General features: G+C 38.9%; 1 protein-coding gene across 1 annotated transcript in view; it reads right to left on the minus strand.

Annotated features, from left to right (window-relative positions):
• sdk1a (sidekick cell adhesion molecule 1a) overlaps nucleotides 1-23,100 on the minus strand; it is a 305,217-nt gene that overhangs the window by 32,469 nt on the left and 249,648 nt on the right. Inside the window, exons 22-29 of the mRNA XM_042340967.1 lie at nucleotides 20,250-20,348; nucleotides 14,752-14,943; nucleotides 14,342-14,463; nucleotides 12,598-12,707; nucleotides 10,573-10,723; nucleotides 7,686-7,923; nucleotides 6,863-6,978; nucleotides 5,361-5,550 (exon numbers count right to left, since the gene is read on the minus strand). Of these exons, the coding sequence (XP_042196901.1) occupies nucleotides 5,361-5,550; nucleotides 6,863-6,978; nucleotides 7,686-7,923; nucleotides 10,573-10,723; nucleotides 12,598-12,707; nucleotides 14,342-14,463; nucleotides 14,752-14,943; nucleotides 20,250-20,348 (1,218 nt within the window). The remainder of the gene's footprint in view (nucleotides 1-5,360; nucleotides 5,551-6,862; nucleotides 6,979-7,685; nucleotides 7,924-10,572; nucleotides 10,724-12,597; nucleotides 12,708-14,341; nucleotides 14,464-14,751; nucleotides 14,944-20,249; nucleotides 20,349-23,100) is intronic.

Here is a 23,100-nt window from a genome sequence, read left to right on the forward strand (position 1 = left end):
AACAAGATTTTTAATTGTTAAAACAAAAGTATTGCTCTGGGTTCTTTATCCCATTAAACATTGTATATAAGTTTACAAGGTCTCCTTTAAGGAGTCTCTTCAGGCTGGATAGCACCAGTTTGCCTCATCTTGAAAGGCTCAAATACCAGTGTTGGTGCTCTCCTCTGCACTGCCTCTAGAGTTAAGGACAGGAACATCTTTATGCAGTGCTGATCAAACTGTATACTAAACCATACATTTGGCCAGTGTCTGAGTTTAAGTAATAGTCTTGGAAAATTGATTTTGTAAGCAAAGAAATGCTAACAAGAAAAAGAGATGACTGTGGAAAATAACATTATGTGATGAATAATTTCATCTTCAAAAAACATTTAACTTATTGATCTAGTCACAAGCGTCATTGATCAAACTGGATCAAACTTATCCCAAAACAATTCCAAAGAACAGAACATATTTACTGACATCTTATTAACCCTTCATGCACCACATGAGTGATTCTGTATCATTAACCATAAAATATTGCACAAAACTATAAAACTAACAATTTATATCTATTAGCCTGCAAATGATTCACAGAATTCACAGGAATCAGGAATCACAGGTGCCTGAGAGTGCTCAAATCTCTTGCAGTAGAATTCAATAGGCAAGTTTACCTGGATCTGGAGTTTTGTGCAATGGGAAGCAAATGAAGGGAATAAGCAAGATCATAGGAATAGCCAAGACCTTTGCAAACTTCTTCTGTAAGTTCCGAGAAGTCAACCCCCTCGAGGAAGAACTCAATACTTTGCAATGTTTGTGTTGTCCTGACTTCTGAAGATAGTCATCAATATCTGTCAGATTCCAGGATGTGTGTATGTATTATGAGACAAAAATGTACATTTAAACTTTTTGCTTTTGTTTACATTAAAAAAATCAGACTTCAATTGATCATAAGTACGAGAGAACACTCAATCTGCATTGATTGAATGATTATTTGAGTTGTTCATTGTTTGAAATGTGTAAACTATTCTAAATAAAACATAGATTAATAACCAGAGGCAGTAAGTGGAAAGAGTGCATTTTGCTAGTTCATTCTGCTGCCAGTGTTCATTACCACTTCTCTGTTATAAGATGTCAGAACATTTTATTGTTCTGGATCAAGGCTGTTGCTTTAAGAATGAGGCATTAGCGATTGATGGCTCAGAAGATGAATGACCTGTGCAGTAATGTATAGTGCTGTACAGAACAGGATTCAATCCATAAAGCTCCTGGATTGAATCTCTGGTCTGTACTCAGCTAGCCGATCTTAGTCAGGTCCTGAGAATTACCTTCATAATCCCTGGGCAAAGGAGAGGAAAGGGGAACCTGTAAAACCAAACAACAAACAAGAGAGACCCACGACCAATTCAACAGTACATTGGTAAATCACGCCTTAAAGGAGAAGAGAAAAAACAGGGCTGACAAGAGAAAGAAAAGTAAAAAGACCATCATTGATAAATCAGCCAAGCGTCAAGTAGGTTTAACTTTTCAAAGTCCAATTCAAGGTAAAACTTTTGAAAAATCAGAAACTGAATTTTTTCCCCAAAAAATCTGACAACAACAACAACAACAACAAGATTCCATTTATTGAGCGCCTTTCACGTCGGGAGGATGTCCCAAGGCGCTGTACAGTTGGGTCAGGACCCGAGCAAGGGGGAAATGGTCAGGGTGAGGGAAGGGAGGGAGCGAGGAGGGGGTAGAGAGTCGAGAGGGGAGCTGAAGGCACGGTCAAAGAGAAGAGTCACAGCACAACCTACAACATAAGCAGTAACTGGAACATGGGCAGCTCTCCAGTATCCTGACAAGTGCCTATCAAAGCTAACATATTACTGATTTGTCAATCCCATGGACAATTCTAAGAAACTCATACTGAAGTCGTCTACTTGAATTGGTTTTCTTGTCAAATCATGGATTTAGCTTGAAATTGAAGACGTGCTACACTATCTTCTCGTTGCCAGTCACTGATTTGCTCAGTTACATACAGGTAGAAAATACAGCATTTTGGAGGGGGAAAGGACGGTGTTATTTAATATTTTCTTTAAGCACAAATTAATAACAAATAATAATAATTCTTAATAATAGAAGTTTCTTCTCTTAAATTCACAATAACCCAGCAAATCTGGGTTTAGAACCATTCCCAACTCGTTTACTTTGATTTTGTTGTACTTTGGTTGCACAATCCATTCACCAGATATTAATAAACTGAATTCATGTGCACAAAGCAGAAAAAATGCAGAAATTGTAATTCACGGAGGGAAATCTAGGTAAAATATCTGAGCCTAAAATTCCATCTTGTTTTATTCAGCAAAACAGCTTTGTTTTAAAATTCAAGATAAGAGAATTGTGAAAAAGTCTCAAATTCAGCTGAGTTTGAAAGCCACTTTTCTGCAGGTCCGATTAAGACTTAATTTAAGAAACTTGTACAATTATTCGATCTTAAACTTTTAAAACAAATTGGTCTATGAGCTAAAACTGGGTGGATTTTCAAACCTTTGTTCTAAAACAAAAGCTACTGATAGTCTCTAAATAACTCTCTGCCAAGTGCAGGCGAGACGAAGTCAGTGGTATTGTTGGAAACGGAGCTTCAGTTTAATTAATGATCCCAGTTTCCATTTATTCAATTTATTGCATCCCTGATGACCTGATCTCTCATCAAGGACTGATTTCAATGATGTACTCGGGACGATCGTTGATCTTGATACAAAGATAGATTTTGCTACAAAACGGGATTTTTCAAGACAAATAGCAGCAGCAATGACAAAACAAGTCATCAGCAATGTTGCCAATGGCAACAAGATGCATACAGTAGGCAGTGTTCCTGTGGCCGGTTGAGAATGTAGCTTTCAGAGGCTGTCGGTGTTTCTTTTTTTGGAGCAAGGCAGATTTGCAGAAACTGTCAAAGAAATGGTAGGAGAGGCAGGACACCTGCTTTAGCTTCCCAAGCAGGTGTAGGTATTGCCCTTATGGCTTGCCTGATTTTCCAGTTAATCATCTATCGTCAAAAAGCGCACTTAAAGCTCAAAAAATCCCCCCCAAAATTAATTCAGTTTTCAAACATTTACATTCACTAACACATTTTGTGAAGGAGCTATATTTGATGGCATAATGTGAGTGGGTAAACAGACTGGTGTGGTTGTGCGCACACAAACACACACACATAGACACACACACCCACACAATAGCAGCAAACAATGTTGAAGGATTAAGGAAATTTGTTTGCGACTTCAATGAAACCTTTGATGTGGCGAATGCAACTGGTTATATTCCTGCCTGCATATGGTATGGTTTAAATGTCAAACCTTAGTCATATTTTTTCAATTATTTTCTTCTCCGTGTTTCAAGATAATTCCATTTCTCAGAGGGGGTTTCGTTCTGGTTTATCCTTTATCCTAAAAGCAGTCAAGGACACTATTTTTTTTCGCTCCTGTTCTTAGAATGACTGACTGTCGCTCTAACCATTTGATTGCTCTGCTCCTCAGACTGTCCAGTTCAGAAAGTTGCTGTCTTAGGATTCTCAAGTGTGAACCTGACTTTCACCAACTTGCGACACAGTGTATCAGTGCACTCGCCTCCTGTGCTACAAGGCAGCCCTTTCAAACATCATCAGATCCTCTTGAATGTTACAGTACCAATTTCCATTTTTTCAAGCACTTAATTTTTCAAATCATGGTGTGAAAAACATGAAGTTAATGGGCATTGTTCTGCGGCATTCAAGAGCTAGCTCAGCAGACAAACACTGAGCTAAGAGAAAGCGAAGACATCAGCAATTTCTGTGTGTATAATCGAACATGATTTAATTACTGCATCAGTCCCAAATTCTTAATTTCACAAACGGTGCTGCAAATCTCATGGGTGTTCTAGAATCAATAGGATCTACATCTGCTTTACATATTCACAGCTGTCTCCCAATTATATGATTACACATGAGTGATTATACAGAGTTTAAAGCTAAACTACAATTATGTTCTGTATTGTTCGATTACTGGCAATGCTGCTGAGCATCTGTGCCAACAGGACTATGTTTCAGACGTTATAAATTGCTTCTTTGTTTTAAATTGACGAATTGTCTTGCTCTCTAAGCGCAAATGTCTCTGCCTTACTCAACAAAGGCCTTGCAGAGTCTCGCAGTTCCACGCATCACTCGCAACATCCTCTTTATCATTCACACAGTTAAGGGACGACTTGCAATGAAACCACCCTTCATGCTTCAACAGGGCTCCTTATAGTAATTTACACAGTTCACTAAACTGATCAATACAACAGACTATAGGGGGGTCTAACTTAACAGAACAAATGTCAGCCAGGAGGAAACATACAACAGCCGTTCAAAAGTGGCCGTGCATGTTTAAAGACCCCAATACCTGAAAATACCACAGAAGATGATGTTTGTCTGCAGTCAAACAACCAAGGCAATACCATTGTTTCTCGACAGGTAAATTGAAGCATTCCTCTGCATCTATCCTGCAGTGCAAACACTGAAAACGTTACTGCCAATCTGCACTTTAATAAACACAACCAATAAAATTATTAATTAAAAAAAGCAAGATTTAGCATTGCATGTAATTAGTATTTGAATACATGACATAATTCCTGCAAAATTAGAGCGATTTATCCCAACCCCATAGAGACGGCTCCTAAATTAACAATCATGTGGTCTAACAACTAAAAACAGAACCCCAAAACATTCTTGATCTTGAACTACTCACAGGTATCAATGAATGCAGAACTCTGAGCTATTTAATGAATGTAATCTCTGAAATTCCTACATTTGTCCTAAATAAAAGGTACTGTAAATACAGCTCATTATCAAAACCTGAATGAACAGGATTCCTCTTCAGGCCTTCAGGGACGGAGAAAATTGCGATTAAAATGCATCTTAAAGAGGCAAGTTGAAACTCTTTAGCCTTCATATTAGTACAAGTAGAGTCTTGGATGAACATTTCTTATCTGTAAGGCATCCTGCGAATAACGAACACATCAGTACAACTTGGGGCAGTGTGTCAACATAAATGTTGGGAGATGTGTTTAGTCCAACACTTTTTGACATGGAGATTTCCACGGGAAAGGCACAGAACTGAAGCTGAACTTTGCTCAGGAAATGGAGTGTTCTATAGCGGGGAAGGGGAGAATTTTAGGGAACATAGGAATAAAACTCAAAGATTAATAACATTTTGCAAGTACTGATAGTCAAACACTTTACAGCTATATAGTTAAGTATCAGACCTAGTGACTGAGAAGGGAGTTAAACACAATCCACTGAGTAATATCTATTTCCCACTTACCTGCCCGAAGCAGATATAACAGAAGGCCATTGGGATATATATATTTCTGCCAATGACACTTACCATCATCTTTTGTTCTCTCAATTAGAGGTGGTGAGCTGGCTACTCCATCTCCAATCCTGGTAAAGGCCAGAACTCGAATCTCATACTGGACATATTTCCTCAGACCTTTCAGGATAACAGACTGTGTGAAGTTTCCTTTCACTAGATGTGTATGAGAGCTTGAATCTGAATCCTTCTCTTGGTACAGAATCTAGGACAATACATACATGCAATTAAGTCTGAGCAGTGATAACAGTTACAGTATATCAGCACAGCTCTACTTAATTAATGCTTATGCAAAAGGGGGCTTTTGACTCTCAAAATATACACATCTTTTCTGCCATACGAGATCAAAAACAGAAGTCTCTAAAGTTGGACCCAGTAAAGTAGCATGAAAAATCAGCAGGAATATTAAAAAAATAAAATGGAGTGAAGTCTTTTCTATCTTTAAGATTGAGATTAAACCATATTGCGGGAATTATTAGAATAAATCAGCCAAATTGAGCGGTGTTCGATGATCACACCAGGGTAAAACCTCCACTTGCACCTATAAAAGGGGCACCCCATGTTAAGCACAAGTTGGGAAGCTCAGTAATTTTGTTAAACCAGAGTTGCAGGTATGCAAAATAGAAACTTGATCTATGAGGGGCTCCTCTCCCCACGTATTAAAGTTCCTCACTGAACTCATAATAGTCCTCATTAAATCCTACCAAAAATATTAGTTATAAAACTGTGTGACTAATATAAATAGAATACACTATGAAAGATGTGAAATACGATTTTAATTCCCACTCCGGAGACAGCTCATAACTCACTTGAGAAAATAAAATCATTTAATCACCCTCTTCAGCACATTTACCACTGAGATTATTTTTAACCTTTTGAACTAGACTGTTTGCACAATTTTGAGCTATTTCATACTAACTTCAGAAACAAAATAGAACAAAATCACAAGCATTCAAATAGCTGTGGTTGAAGTCCCTGAATACTTTCATCTGTGAAGCGCTTTGTGACGTTTCAATGGCAAGGATTAATAATAATTCAACATCAAATGCAAGGATTAGTAACAATAATAATCCTTGCATTTGATATAGCGCCTTATCACGTCTTCGAGACGTCTCAAAGCGCTTCACAGAATACACTGTAAATTGAATTGACTGTATAATTTGTGGGTGAAATTACAGTCATTTATAATTATCTTTGAACTATTGATGTTTTGCCACAATTTCAGTGTTTCACAAAAATCGAAATAATGAAAGCTTCTAATTGAAAACATTACCAATTTGTATTAGACGCTCTTAAATACTGTCAGTCCATACTTCATAGGTGCTTACTCTAGATCGAATCTGGAATGAATACAATTTGCAGATAGCCTGAGCTTTCATTCCAGAGCAAAATTGCCTCCTGAATGAGTGCAGCCTTTCAGTATATTCCGTGGAGCGCTTTGAAACGTCTCGAAGATGTGATAATGTGCTGTATCAAATGGAAGGATTATTATTATTTATTGTAATGGTAACAGGTACCTTGTAACCGAGGATAAGTCCGTTCTGATCAGATTCTGGAACTGCCCCCCACATGACCAGCATCTTAGTGGAACTGACAGCATCTGCTGAAACATTTCCTGGTGCTGCTGATGGAACTAAAAGCAAAGAGCGCAGAACATGAACAACAACAACTTGCAAGAAATATGAGATTTGTTTAGAGAAAGGGAAATAAATCTCTAGGACTGGAAATTTCACCCCATTATAATCTTAAAAAAAGCTTCCCGCATCCCCCCCCAGAAAAAAATCCATGACTGTTTGTGAGACACTGCTGTGCGCAATTGGCTGCTGGGTGTTGCCCACAAAATACAAAGTAAATTCACTTTACAATATATTCTGTGAAGCTCTTTGAGATGTCTCAACGAAGTGATAAGGCGCTATATCAAATGCAAAGATTATTATTGTTTGCTTCCAGGTTTTTCAGGTTTGTAAAGAGAGAGTCTCCCCATTATCGAAAAGGGACTCTACAAAGTATTACAAGTCTTATATGTGTTGATTTTGAATGTTTTCTTGAAGCAGCAAGGCCTGACAGCAATAATAGGGAAGCTAGTCTGGGGAAGTTATTGAGCCCAGCAGTGTGAGAAAGGCAAATTAAAATATGCAGCTGAAATGCCTAAATTGTTGACGTGTTCTTGGTGAATGACTTCATCTCGACTGACATTAACTCATACCTGTCACTTGCCAGCCTCAATAATTCCTGAAAGCCTTCCGCTTACAATCTAGGCAAACATTTCAACAGAATTGGAGAGAAAACTATGAAAGGATATTAAATAAATATGACGGAAGTTAAATATGATGAGAGTACCTGACTCCCTTGTATGCCCTTTGACTTGCTCACTCCACGGTCCTGAACCAATGGCATTAAAAGCTTGGATCTGGAATAAATATTCAGTCCATTCCTCTAGATCCTCGATAGTAATCTCCCGCTCCAGGCGATCATTAACAATCTGAAGTACAGGTGCAGTCTGTCCATCCACTCTCCAGTATTTAATTCTATACCCAACTGATTCAGGGTTGCCATTATACTCAGACTCTGGAAGAGGCTGGGAAGGAGGGATTGAGAATCAATGATACTTATATGATACCTAAACTGCATGTTTTTTCCGAACTAAGATTGCAATCGTTGCAACAAAGTTATTAAAACTGACCCGTGCATACACACAGTATTTGAACGCCTCGAAGACGCGACAAGGTTTCGTTACTCCACACGCCTAATAATAATCCCTCCAAAACCAAAAATAATAATAAATTGGTCATTTTCAATCTACGACTGTTTGTGGGACATTGCTGTGCGCAATTGGCTGCCGCGTTCGCCCACAAATATACAGTCAATTCACTTTACAGTGTGTTCTGTGAAGCGCTTTGGGACATCCTCCCAACGTGAAAAGCGCTATATCAAATGCAAGGATTATTATTATGTTATTGTTTTTATTATATTGAGGTCTAAACAGCAGCGATTTCAAATAGGATTAAAGAATCTGAGTGGGGACTCCATCTGGTAACTAGGTGGACATCACGTCATTTGGCAGAAACTTTACTTTTAAAAGTTCATCACGTCGAAGCAGAGTTGCTGTGAATCAACTTGGTTTCCTTATTAGGGAATCCTGTTGAAATTGCTGCATTTTAGACCCCGTTGGTACTAATCCCTGTGAAGAGAATAGTCAATGAAACAGAAGAATAAAAAACACACAAATGTTCAAAATCTGAAATGAAAATCAAATACGGTGGAAATACACATCGGATTGATGAGCACCAGGTTGAGGAACAATAACACCACCTTGCATTTATATAGCACCCTTCACCCAGGGTACCGTCCCAGTGTGCTTAACTAATAGTTGAGGAAGGTATGTTAGTTTCGCCCACAAAATATAGTCAGTTCGGTTTACATTAAATTCTGTGAAGCCCTTTGTGCCATCTCATTGACGTGACGAGGCGCTATAAAATGCAAGAATTATTATCAATATTATTAGCGCTAGTCAGACCATTCTGATGAACTATAACCTGAAACACTAATCTCAGTTTCTGATTGAGATGATGATCGAGCTCCTGTGCATTGCCACCATTCTTCGTCTTTTTAACATAAAATAACATTGAAGGAGAGGTGTTCCTTGCAGCAAAAAACTTCTCCAGCAACAAGACACGGCAACTTTCAAAATCATTTCCTTGGTATTTTGTTACTACAGGGAAAATTTTATACCGGCAAGTAATCTCTTGAGAATTCCTTTCAACTTTCAAAAAAAACTCAGGATGAAAGAAACACAGAAATTTATACAGGATAACCAACATTCTGATATCTAAGCAACTTGGCTTTCATAAAGACAGGAAATTGAATACTATAATTTCTAAATGTCAAAATTTGATTCACGTCAAGACAGACTGCAATGCCTTAATCTGTTACAATCCATACTGAACTCCTGAAATAATTGAGGAAGTTGATTAGTGAGCCTAGAGGGGGGAAAAAAATCCATTCAACTGAGGCATGCAGGCCCATTCTCTGCTTGCTTTGCAATAATTAAGATTTCAGAAAAGGAAAACTGCTCAACATAAACGTTCTGGGATTGCCATAGAACTGGGATCGATTTAGTGCAAACGCATACTTATGCTGGCGGGAGAGGGTTTGGGGATTCAAACATGCTGGGATTTTTCATGAGAACAAGATGCAAATCGCTGCCATTTGCTGTTGCTATAATAGTGTTGATCACCTGTTGTCATACCCTGGGGCAAAATAATTGTCCCTTTCAATAACCCAGCAGTCAGTTAAAAGTGAACTATCATTATACTAATATTGTGCGAAACAAGCACTGGTCTCAAATGGCTTCTATGAAGCAATTAAAATCATCTTTGCTCCTTCTTTCAACTCTCTGTCATAACTTTTGAAAACACGGGGTAAGGCGTGCCTAATTTCCCTAGTTCGGAGTAAGGGCAGGATGAGGGGTGACAGCTTGTGGTGCGAGTAATTTTCATGTGTGTTTTACTACTTGTGGCAATCTGTAGCAACAAATGTGCTGCAATCAGGAACTACAACTAAATAATAATAATAAATCGACCATTTCAATCTGTGATTGTTTGTGGGACGCTGCTGTATGCAATTGGCTGCAGGGTCTCACCCACAAAATATAGTCAATTTACTTTATAGTATATTCTGCAAAGCGCTTTGAGATGTCTCGAAGACATAATAAGGTGCTATATCAAATGCAGGGATTATTATTAGAGTTCACAACATCCTAAAATCATGCTCTGGCTGTAAAATTACATTGGAATCCAAACTCTATAAATATAATTTCTGTGAATGTTCCCAACGGAATCTTGCAAGTGAATGAAGCCCGAAGCTGTCTGGAGGATCCTCTCAGTTCTTTCCATGTCCTCTTCTGAAGTTGTCAAGCAAGGATAATCAATAGGCCTATCAAGAGGCGCTTTGAGACGTCGCAAAAATGTGAAAAGGCGCTATATCAAATGCAAGGATTATTATTATTATCAGAATGCTGAGACTAGGGACACTGAATGTTGGTGGTGTTACTGGCGGGAGTAAAGGATCTGAGACCAACTTCATCTTCATCAAGAGATGATCTGCAGATTGTTGGGAGAACGTGGAATATTGGTACCGTGATCTCCAGGTTGGAAGGACAGCACCTGTTTCATATATAGTCTTCAATTCCCCTTTGATTTGTGCCAACAAATTAGGTAGGACTTACCACCCAGCGAACCCATAGGCTGGTCTCACTTGCTGTCCGTACTGTGACACTAGCCGGCGCTACGTCTGGTGGAGCCTGTAGCGTTTGGATTACGCGGGAAGGCCAACTTACAGGACTGGAGCCCACTATGTTCATTTGTTTGATTCGAAACCTAATGAAAAAATAACGTATGTTTAGCACAAGAGTAGAGGAAACTGCCTCAAAACAGAACTGTTGTCTTTCTAAACCTGCTAGTAATCCTAACATGACCTGGTCTACAGCTGTTTATCTTCATGTGAACTACATGGGGATCTAAAGTTAATTTGGGCAAGAACAACAAATTGCATTTATATTGGGAGGACGTCCAAAGGCACTGGACAGTCAAGGGTTTGCACTGAATTGGGGGTTGGAGTTAAGAGGGCAAGGGAGGTGGAAGGATGACTGAAAGCGTTATCAGAGATGAAGGTCTTGAGATGGACCTTGAAGGAGGCAAGGGGAAGTGAAGCAACTATGGAGTGGTGCTCCAGACAGTGGGGGCAGAGAGGCTGAAGGCCCGACTGCCGATGGTGGGGCAGGCAGGGCAGGGGACATGGAGTAGGCCAGTGCCAGCTGAGCAAAGAGAGCAGGCAGGTTGGTAAGCTTTTAGTAAGTCACAGAGGTAGGGAGGAACAAGTCTGTGAAGGGCTTTAAAAGTGAGGCTGAGAATCTTAAACTCAATTCTCTGGGGGATGGAGAGCCGAACAGTAGAGAAGTCTAACAGCTTTTTGAATAGGGAAATATCAGAAATATTCCTTTCTTTTATGCAGGGTCTGCAGGTGTTCCATGTCTCATCTGTCAAACAGAGTTACTTTGATGAACACTGCACTATTGATTAATTAATGTGAATAGTTGCATTAAGCAGAAAAGCATTCATTGCAGCACAGCAAAAGTCTGAAAAATATCCTAGTTTAGTTATAAATTTGATATTCGAAAGGTTGAAGTTGATTATTGTGGCAATTTAACAAGTATGAAAGATCCATTAGTCAAAAAAGGGAAAAGTCATTTTCATGAATTAAATTAAACATACTTAAGAGTGAAATGACTGTTTTGGGAGCCAGGTTTGTTAGTTAGGCGATTGAACCTTCAATGGGTTTTCAATGCAAACGCCCCTGAGACTTTCAATATCATTCAGTGCTTTTGGCAGGTCAGTTGGTGAGGGATTTTGTTTATCCCCATTGAGTGATTGAAGCTTATTTAAAGTTTCACTGGTACAACATTTTTTTAAAATCATAAATGCACCATGTATTACACTGGCTTTGAAAACAATTTCTGTCTGGATTAAACAGTTTGGTCACGTACAAATGAACGGCAGCGACTTCCTTTTGATCGTCGCTGAAATGCTCTGTTACCAACAAAGAATAAACAGCAGCCCTGTCAAGGCCACCCACATAAAATAACTTCCATTTCCAGGAATGAGGCTGAGGACACTCATGTGTGACCAGGGCATGAGTGAGGCCATCTCGGAAGCAGAAGTTAGTCATTTTATGTGGTTGGTCATAACATTGTTTCTAATCGTATCATTATTATAAATTTTTGTACTCTTTTCTTTTGATCCTAATAATTCAGGAAAACAGTCCGAGGACAGTCTCTTTGGATAGTATAGTACAATTTTTGCCCACAAAACACACAGTTACTACGATCCTGAGAAGTGCTTTGAGACGTCTCAAAGACATGATAAGGCCCTATATCAAATGCAAGAACTGTTGTAATTTATTATTATTATAGTATACGAGCATATGAAAATCCAACAGTAAATAATTAAAACACATTAAATAAAGGGAATTCAATGAGGTTCAAAATATGACTTTCTCAATTGTTGTGTTCATCCCAACCAAACGAAAATGTCTGGATTTCACGCTTGTGTTAGAATCAACAATAATAACTTGCATTTATATAGCGCCCTTCACGCAGGGACCAGAGGGCAATGTTCTGAAGTCCACAAGCCTGATCAGAATCATCTCAGATCAGGTATGTGGACTTCAAACCCTTGATTGTCCTTGGTCTTACCTGTAGTAAGTATAGGGGATCAACTTCGGGATCTCCAAGACCTGGGCATCTGGTTCATTCTCTGCTTCATACAGTAAACCCCACTCTTCATCATCTCCTATTACTCCAACCTGAGAACAAAAGCATTAACATTAACCTTTCATTGGGGAAATGGTTAAACTAGACTCGTGTCAAGCGTAGAATAATGATGACATTGATAACCCTTGGGACACCAGGTGGAGCAAAACAAGACAACACTAAACAAATCTTTACTTCAGTTTCTATAGCTCGGTTTAGTGATATTTTGCTTCAAAAAGTTAAAACTATAATGAATTGGCTCCACTGTTACAATAAACGACAGGTAACTCATGAGTACAGGTGGTTAGATGTATTGCGCAGCAGCGATTTTACATTTTATATAGAACTGTTAGCTTCCATGGGCTCAACAAGGCTCCACACTGAACCTGCTGTCAATAACCTTTTCTGTCTGATTGACAGAAGATGCATTTCTTCTGAATGAGTCAGATATTTTTTCTCTTTGGGGATAAAAGCATTTCTGACATCAAGGTCAGGCCTTTGTACAGGTGAAATTAAAGCTACACGATCACCAGCAACATCTTTAGTGAACACCTGGATGGTAACAGTAAATCTGTATCTGTGGCTTTCCTGATCTTCAGGCACTCATCCTGGTAATGGAGAGCGACTACATATCGGGGAGAGAGGGAAGGCTGGGAAACAAGCGGTGGCTGGTTGTTCTGCACTACTGAGTAATACTAAAGTTGAATTTTCTTTGGCTGGACCCCCAAAAACAAGTAAATTCTCGGGCTAGTCCAAGGATGTTGCAAATAATCCAGCAAAAAGCATGGCTCCTGAGCTATAGTATCTTCATGTTGATCGGTGAGATGGGAATAAACTATAATGAGCTTTAGTTGTGTGTGTGGCAAAATAATTTAAAACAATGTAAGTTACTGCACTCAACTGTTACCTGTTCCATGGCAATGTTTCTAACATCTCACATGCATTTGTAACAAAGCTGCAGTCAGTTGTGTGGGCTGTGTATTACTGACAGTTAATAAAATAAATTATTATCTTAGACAGCTATTTTGCTCTCTGTGTATGATATTAAAAATAAGTTTAACAGATCCCTATCCCTCGCAAAACAATGTATATGGCTGGATTGCTGCTAGTGGTTCTGTGTTCTGCTGCTGTGTTCTGTGAACTGAAGAAAAGGGCAGCACAGAAAATATACAGTCAATTCACTTTACAGTATATTCTGTAAAGCGCTTTGAGACGTTTTGAAGACATGATAAGGCGCTATATCAAATGCAAGGATTATTATTATTAAATAACTTTCTTTCCGCTGGGATTAAGCGAAAAGCACTTTGTCGCAACACTTGCAAACTTGACAGTGTTTATCTTATAAAGTATGAAACAAAATTCTGAATAAATAGAGTAAAGAAGCAGTAAAATTCTTCAATTTCAATAAATACCACTTTGGATTCAATCAGAAAACTCAACTGGCAGATGGGAAGAGCTTGAAACTTTGCTTATAAACACATTGTATTTTCTTCCCAACACAGTTAACCCATCGTCTTTCAGGAAGGTTTAATCAATAAGGCAGGACAAACATCAATTCTGGAACGCTGGCCATTCATTTAATGTGCTAGATATGCACTGGGTATTGTAACCAGTATAATACCCAGTGTATGTACACTGACACTGGAAACATTTTGTGCAGTAATTACCACCTCATGCAGTCACAAACCTGTCCTTCCACTATCCATTTAGAGATCGAGGTTTTCCCATCATAGCCCGGCCGGAACTGCAGCATGGCAGAACGAGGGCTGATGTTTGAAATCACAAGGTTAGACGGAGCACCTGGAAGTTCTGAAAAGCAGACAAATTTAAATTAAAGATCAAATGACTTCCTTTTCTTTCACCAGAAGCACTGTTAACTTTAACTTCCCACCAGACAAAATAAGAAAACAGCTCCATTACGCATAGTAAGTTATCTAGAATTCTTGCAGTTATGCACTATAAAATCGCTTTTCATAATCTGAAAGAAACCCAAGTTTTCTTCAATCAGGAATTTCATCTATTTCTCAAGTTTGTGCTCTGTAATGCATTAAGACTACCATTTTGTGACCCAGAACCAGCAAAAAAAGGAAGTCTTACCTGGTGGAACCCCTGAGGAGATACTGGAAGATGTCACAACCCCACTACCAACTGAGGTCAAGGCTGCCACCTCGATGATGTAAGTGGTTAGGGAGGCCAGGCCTGTTATCTTGAATTCATGCGTTGTATTAGGTAACATTCGGGTCAGTCGGCTGTGATTTTGGTTGTACACTGTCCAAGAAATCTGGTAACCTGGACAGCACACAGAGTGACATATGGGGGTTCAACTGAGATTAATCTTCATCCACATTTTGTAAGAATTCGGAATTTATCTGGAACACTCTCCTTCAGTGAGCATTGTGTTTTTTTAATCAATTTTTGTCCCGATGCATTTAAAACCCCATGTATCAAACACTTCGCACACAGCACTAGATCAGATGATATTGATGTGAATGTGCTCAAGGTTCCAGTTTGATGTTCACGGGAGTAGAGAAACAATCACAGAAAATATAGTTTAAATAAACCAAAAGTGTTTCTTTTAGTTTAAATCTGTAGTGTTCATTTTATTGGCATATACAGCTGACAAAACTACAGTATTAAGCACATTGGTTGCTTCTTTCCAGATGTCGATAATTATTTGGGGAGGACAAGTTTGCAGGGCTATAAGGAGAGAGCAGGGGAGTGGGATTCAATTGGAAAGCTCTTTTCAAAGAGCCGGTACAGACACAATGGGCAGAACAGCCTCCCTCTGTGCTGTATAATTCTATGATTCTATGATGCAATTGATTCCAGACTGAGGGACAAAGCCCTATTATTGCCCTTTTCCTCTATAATAATAATATAGCTCCTTTGAGATGTCTCAAAGCCCTTCACAGAATATACTGCAAAGTGAATTGACTGTATATTTTGTGGGCAAAATGCAGCAGCCAATTACACACAGCAGTGTCCCACAAACAATCGTGGGTTGAAGTACCAATTTATTATTTTTTTGTTGAAGGAATTATTACCCCCGGAAAGCCATCCGCCAATCAACTACCACCGGGTTCCTACTTACTGCTTGGCAACAGAGGCGTGTTTAGTAAGTAAACTTGCTCAACGTTTCGCTCTGTCGGAAATCAAACCCATGTCTCTTGATTAAGAGGCGAGTGCTCTAACCACTGAGCTACAGGACTCCATAGATTATATACAAAAGAATCATAGAACCCTTACAGCACAGAAGGTGGCCATTCGGCCCATTGTGCATGTGCCGGCTCTTTGTTCTACAAATTAGAATTAGTTCTACTCCTTCCCCGTAGCTTTGCAATTTTTTTCTTTTCAAGTAAATATCCAATTCCCTTTTGATAGTTACTTTTGAAAGTATACAGTTAACAACTGACCAATGTTTCCTATTGAAGATTGAAACAAATGAAGGGTAGTATCTTGCAGAACATCCATTTTTCTGAGTATATTTGTAAATGAGAATCCAGGAAGAAAGAATAAGGAATTTGCTACATAGGAATAACACACAAATATCAGCACAGATGGCAGCAGGCTAAACATGAAAAGCAAAGGTAAATTTTGTTGTGCTGCATATCACACTGACTGCAGAAATCAGATCATTATTGTATGTGGCTTGGGAGAAAGGAAGAAGCTGATTTTTCACTAGCTATTTACTTAAAGCATGTAAACGCATGTTGCTAATTGGTATATAAACAATTAAAATGTGACTGATGACAACAGAAGTTGATAAATTTTAAGAGAGAAGTAGATAATTATTTTGGGAGGACAAGGTTGCAGGGCTATGGGGAGAGAGCGGGGGAGTGGGATTGATTTGGAAGCTCGTTTCAAAGAGCCGACACAGACACGATGAGCCAAATATCCTCTTTCTGTGCTGTATAATTATTCTATGATTCTAAGCAGTTAACAGTTGCACACAGATGATGCATTGTAAGTCGATGCTTTTTAATGTTAAAAAAATCGAAACACAGTGAGTCAGTGCTCCTGCCTGCTTTCTCTTCAGATTTACCAGATTTGCCAACCTTGTGCAGCAAGAATGAGGCTGCAACATAAGCCGAACAGGCTGGTCAACAACACATAACACAGAGAAAGAAATTGTATGTTTAACCCCAAAATCTACCACTCATATCAAACGATAAACCGCTGAGGTCTACAAAGTGAAAATGTTAAAGAGGCGTTTCTAACAGCATGATGTAGCTTACATGCTTTACTAGAAACAGAGGTCTGTCAGTGCTTGCTGTTCCAACTGGCTTTGATCCTTTAACAGGCTGTGTTAAATAGCTTGGAACTGGCAGAAGAAGCAGACACATGTGTAAGTTGGGGTATTTACGTGCAAGAACAGAACGTTTCCATATGTTGCCTAAATGACAGCAGTAAGTGTATTGCATGTGTGCACTAGGGGAAGCTCAAGAGTAGATAGCGCTAAGGGACCAGTTCAAACTGCATGTAAATTGGTACTTGCAGTCATACGTGCACATAGAAAACATTCTCAGATCTATTAGGAGAGCGAGCGAATGTTACAGAATGTGAAGATGAAAAAGAAAAGTGCCCTTCCCGACATGTGGACCACCTGTAGTATTTGGATGCTAGATATCCTTGATAGGATCAGAACTTCATTAATAGGAAAGTTCACTTATGCTAAATAATGATACTATCATTTTACACCCAATTAACAAAGCTACAAGCTGAAGAGTTCAATTAAATTATTGAATCATATGAAGAAATAATAAGAATTCATCAGTAACTGATATCTACAGGGCTTTAACTGCCAGTGTTGCCGGCTGGATGCCTGGAATTGATCTGTCTTTTGTGCAGTCATTTTCATTATTTATATTTCATATTCAGGTACAGTAAAAAATAAACACTTCAATCTGAAACGGTTCACAAGCAAACATTCCAGGCAGATTTCCGTGTCAGACTGGGAAAAATTCATTTGATCTTTGGATGCCTTTGAAATGTCAATCACTGGAATGTACAATATTAGACATAAATAAGCACATATAATACTAAGTATAGGAACTTAGTTATCATCAGTAAAGTATATAGATTTAGTAAGCATTAACACCCATAGACCAAGGAAGCACTGAACGGTTAGCTAGATTCACTGGTTAAAACTTATTCTGACCTCTAAAAGTAGTAATTTTTTAATGCAAATTTCATATTATAATTTTAATACAGAAAGATTATTATTGAGTGAGTGAAAAATGTAACCAATTCTCTGTTTTACAAAAGTTTTTGAAACTTTCTGTTTCAAATCCATTTTCTGGACAAGTGACAGATCATTAGCACTACTCTTCTGGAGGTCAAGAACAGTCATTTTTCCGATGTCAAAACCATTTGTTACCTTTATCTGAATATTGTCACCACCACTTCAGTTTAAGGAACAGGGTTAGCTAAACTCTACATTGTTCCACACAATTATGGCTTACCATCGTCCTTCTTCCTATGAGCTCAGAGAATTATAAGTGTGAAAGCTTCCTTTTCGACCGCGCCTTCAGTCACCTTCCTACCGCTACCCTCCCTGCCCTCCACCCCTCCTGATTCTAACCCCCAGCTCAGATCCAAATCACTGACTGTTCAGCGCATTGGGATGTCCTTCCGACGTGAAAGGCGCTAAACACATGCAATTTGTTGTTGTTGTAGATGTGAGAAAGATAGGTGAGCTAAATAGGCAGCATCTCTCAGTTGACATGTAAGCACTTTTGCACTGTATAACAGAACAGGATCAAAGGAAACCTACCAATTGATGAAAAAAAATGAACAGAATTCTGGTTCACAACATTTCTCGCAAAGATATAGAAAATGTTCAAGGCAGAGGCCAATTTCTGAAGAGCATGTTTTATGCACTCATGTTGCTGACCTTTGTTCTTTGTTCTCCAGTTCCTGTCCATCACATTACAACACTTAGTAACTCTCAGTTACACTTAAATAATCTTCTAAATTCTTCAACCTTCAGCATTAGCAATTTATTAGAATACAAAGAGCTTTTTAATTTAAAGGCTAATGGATCATATATCACACTTTCATTTGCTTCACTCGTACTACACCTTGTCTATCATTATATAATACATTAATGATTCATCACGCTGTCTTTTTCAGTATGAGTTTCAAAAGTGTCTTAGTTTCCTTAAACGAGTCATAATCCTATAAGTGTTTATTCCAGGCCACCTGTTTTAGTGCTGGTGCAATGTCCCACTTGAATCATTAACCTATCTTTCTCTTTTATATGCTGATTGACTAACAAAGCATTTCCTGTGTGTAACTGTTAACTGCTTAGTTATTAACTTCTGACAGCCTCAATCATACTTTAATCATTTATATACCAGTTAGCAATATAAGGATATGCTTTTACACGCTTCTGTGTGTTTTTTTATATAAAAAATATTTAAGTCAGCTTAAAGACTCCAAATAAGGATTAAATCCAATTCACCACTGGTTGATACAAGACCTTTTGTTGCAAACCAGGCACATGTATTGCTATATGATTTGCAAAAAGCAAACATAGCAAACGGGCATGAATGGCTATAGATCAATTAGGTGTTCCACATATAGGGCATTGGTCCTGGAAAGCACAGTTCTGACTTACAGTCCCGTGTTGGAATATATCAAACTACAAGATTGGAAAATTGCACCACGTGCATACTGACACAGCAAACAAATAAACTGTGCTTATACAGTCAACTTTGAGTTGTGTATATAATTCCATCAACTGGAACATCTAGTAGAATTGTACAGCAGCTGCTTTTGGATAGCTCCTCGAGTCACTGGCAGAATTTGTTTACCCATCATTTATTTTTGACATGCCAAGGAGTCTTGCAATGACATTAGTGATCAAGTGTGATGGGTCCCCACTGTAGTGTAACAAAGTACTTGAATACTCATCCTTCTCTTAAGCCTTAAAGCAATTTCATTTCGGTAGTTGTGTGCAACAACTATAATAATAATATCCTTTGCATTTGATACAGCGCCTTATCGCATCTTGGAGACGTCTCAAAGCACTTCACAGAATATACTGTGTGAATTGACTGTATATTTTGTGGGAGAAACGGGACAGCCAAATGCACACAGCAGTATCCTAGAAACAATCGCGGATTGAGTGATTATTATTATTTTTCTAAAATTTTTTTAAAGGGAATATTACCCCCGGAAAAGTGATCCGCCAATTGACTAACAACCGGGTTCCTACTTATTGCTAGGTAAACTTGCCCAACGTTTCGCCCTGTCCAGGAATCAAACCCAGATCCTCTCGCTGTGAGGCGAGTGCCCTAGCCACCAAGCTACAGGACAACTGTGCGGATTCCCTGGTAAGTAAAGGAAGCATTTAAAAAAATTTCACACCCAAACAGTTCAATTGGACTCAGGAGATGAGTCTAATGTTGAGCATAAAATACACCTTCCTTAAAGGAAGCAGAATCATTCTTGGGTTGAACACATTCTGAGGAACCCAGTTATCCAAGACACTGTTGACAGTTGACCATCCTGTAGACACACGTGTAAACACATCCTCAACCATGCTTACTAAAGAGGTAGAGCTAACCTGTTCTATTCACTATTTTTCTTACCTGTGAGGATCCCATTTGTTTCCTGTGGTTCTTGCCAGCTGACTTTTAATGAGGTGTCGAGGATTTCACTGAAGCTCAGGTGCCCGACAGCTCCCGGTTCTGTGAAGTGTAGGAGACAGTTAGAGACGCTGAATGAACTATACTGGCAATGGCAGACATCTGATCACAACAACAACTTGCATTTGTATAGCGCCCCTCACATAGGGTAGCGTTTCAGAGCACTTGACAGTGGAGAAACCTGATCCCAAACCAGGGGGTGGTGAGTGGGGGTGGGGAGTGATCATAAGCACATTTAACCATGTCAGTCCTATTTCATAAGGTGATTCGGTAAGTCACTTATTCTGTTAATATTGCCTATTCATAAAAGTAGCAAGTCGTTTCAGTACCTACTCTTGGGAGGAATAAACCCACTGCTGAAACCACAGAATGTATGTTACAACATGCTCCATCTATTTTATATCACAAATGTGGTAGTTTAAACTACAGAACAATATGTTATCAAAAAGGAGTTCAGGGAGCGCTTTTATCCACTGCTCATGACTCTTTGAACCAGTAGAACCAGGCAGCCCAGGAGAGAGGGGTTACTGAAGTTCACTTCACAACTAAACACTTACGGGTTAACTAACAATCCATGTCACAGAAATTTGTTCTGCCTTATATTCATAATTTTTTTAAAAAAAATCTCTTTAATCTTTTGATTCAAACCCACTTAACCCTCACGGTTGCTTGGTAAAAAATAATTTGCTTGGGAACTCGCTGCAGTTTTCAATTGATTTTCTCCCCACTCAAATTTCCTTCACTTGAGAGATAAAATCTCTTGTATGAATCTCAAGGAAGTGCTTAAAGCTTACAGGTGAAAAGTGTGTAACCATATTCTAAATATAATAATAATCATTTCAATTGATTTAGCACTCTTTCACGTCTTCGAGACATCTCAAGGCGCTTCACAGAATATATTGTAAAGTGAATTAACTGTATATTTTGTTGACAAAACACGGCAGCCAATTGCGCACAGCATGTCCCACAAACAGTTGTCGATTGAGCGACCAAATTATTATTATTGTATATGAAAGGATTATTACCCCCGGGAAAGCAATCTGCTTATCGACTGACAATTGAACTCCTACTTACTGCTAAGTAAACAGAGACATGTGGAGTAAGGAAACTTGCCTAACGTTTCGCCCTGCCTGGGAGTCGAACCCAGGACCTCTCGCTTGCGAGGTGAGTGTGAGCCAATACATTACGGGACTCCAAATAAATAATGGAAAATAAAAATATCTTCAAAATGAATTACTGAAAAGAATAGATGAGTGCAACAGGTATGGAGAGTGTGCAAAAAGCTAACCCAGAACTGGTGTATATGTGAAAAGCGCTGACATAACATGCATCACAACGAATGGAACAAATGTGTTATGTTAGCCTTTCTTGTATCAAAGCAAAGGGAATAAGTGCAACTGAAATTCACAATGTGCATATGAAAGCAATGGGATTCTTAGAACAGTATGATGCACAAATGCCTATTTATCGTGGGCAGTGCAGAAACAATGTGTTATAATCTGGAAGCAAAAATTATCACATTCATTTTATAAAGCTGCGACATTATGTTGAACGAGCTTTATATTCCCAAGTACCTGTCTTATCTGTCTAAATTAATAACAAGCAGACACCATTGTCAACTTTCAATTTTCCCCATTTATTTAAATCTTGGAGTTCAAATGTGGGCTTTCTCGTACAATGCAATTCGAGGCCTCGGGATCTGTCCCTCCAGGCAGTGCAAGAACAAGTAGCACTGAAATTCTAATTAAGTAAAATAATAGACCAAGATATCGACTCATTGTCTTCACATCAATGTGCCTCTTACCTCTGGTCCTCTCCTTCCTGTGCTCATTCCAATTCTCCCCACCATTCCACTGGTCTCTAACCTCCTCCCCTTCCCCCCTCCATCATATCTTCTGCCCTCATTTCTGGCTCAATGACCCCATTGCTACTTGTGCTCCTGTCTGCAACCAAACGGTGCTGTAATGAATAGTACTGCTGACTTCTGTTCTTGCAACCAAGAGCTATGCTCAGCTCCCTCATGTTCTGAAGCTGACCTGCTACCAATGGCGCGCAGCATTGTCTCACAAACAGTTGTGGATTAAGTGTCCAAATTATTATTATTATTTTATTATTATGTATTACCACTAACGGTTACCATCTTTTTTTTGGAACAATTTCAGGAGGAGACGATAAAGTGAATTCCCTTGATACCACCTAAAGGGTAGCCAGGACAGAAGCAGCAGCAACAACAATTTAAATTGATGTAGCACTTTCATGTCAGGAGGATGTCTCGGATGCTTTACATAGCTGACTGGGTATCTGAGCTGGGCGGGGGTTGATGCGCGAAATGTGGCCGAAAGCAGGATTGAACCAAGAGGTCTTACATTGAGTTTTAAAGGTGGGAGGTGCAACCAGGATTTTTGTTTATCAATGGACCATCTCCATGGTATTAATGGAACATGTTCCTCAAAGGGAAGAAAAGATGAATTGCTCAGCCATAACCAAATATAGCCCCATACATAATAAACAAGGTGTTTTGTTAGATTATTCTGTTAAATGTCAATGAGTCTCCACAGGGGCAGCAATATTTGGGCAGGTCGAAACTTTAGGCAAGTTTCCTTACTCCACACACTTTTGTTTACCTAGAAGTAAGTGAGAGACCTGAGTTCAATTCCAGGCGGGGCGAAACCTTGGGCAAGTTTCCTTACTCCACACACCTAATAATAATCCCTCCAAAACCAAAAACAATAATAAATTGGTCATTTTTAATCTACGACTGTTTGTGGGATATTGCTGTGCGCAATTGGCTGCC

Source organism: Callorhinchus milii, unplaced genomic scaffold, assembly GCF_018977255.1.
Source record: "Callorhinchus milii isolate IMCB2004 unplaced genomic scaffold, IMCB_Cmil_1.0 Scaffold16, whole genome shotgun sequence".
In the NCBI taxonomy this organism is placed as follows: Eukaryota; Metazoa; Chordata; class Chondrichthyes; order Chimaeriformes; family Callorhinchidae; genus Callorhinchus; species Callorhinchus milii.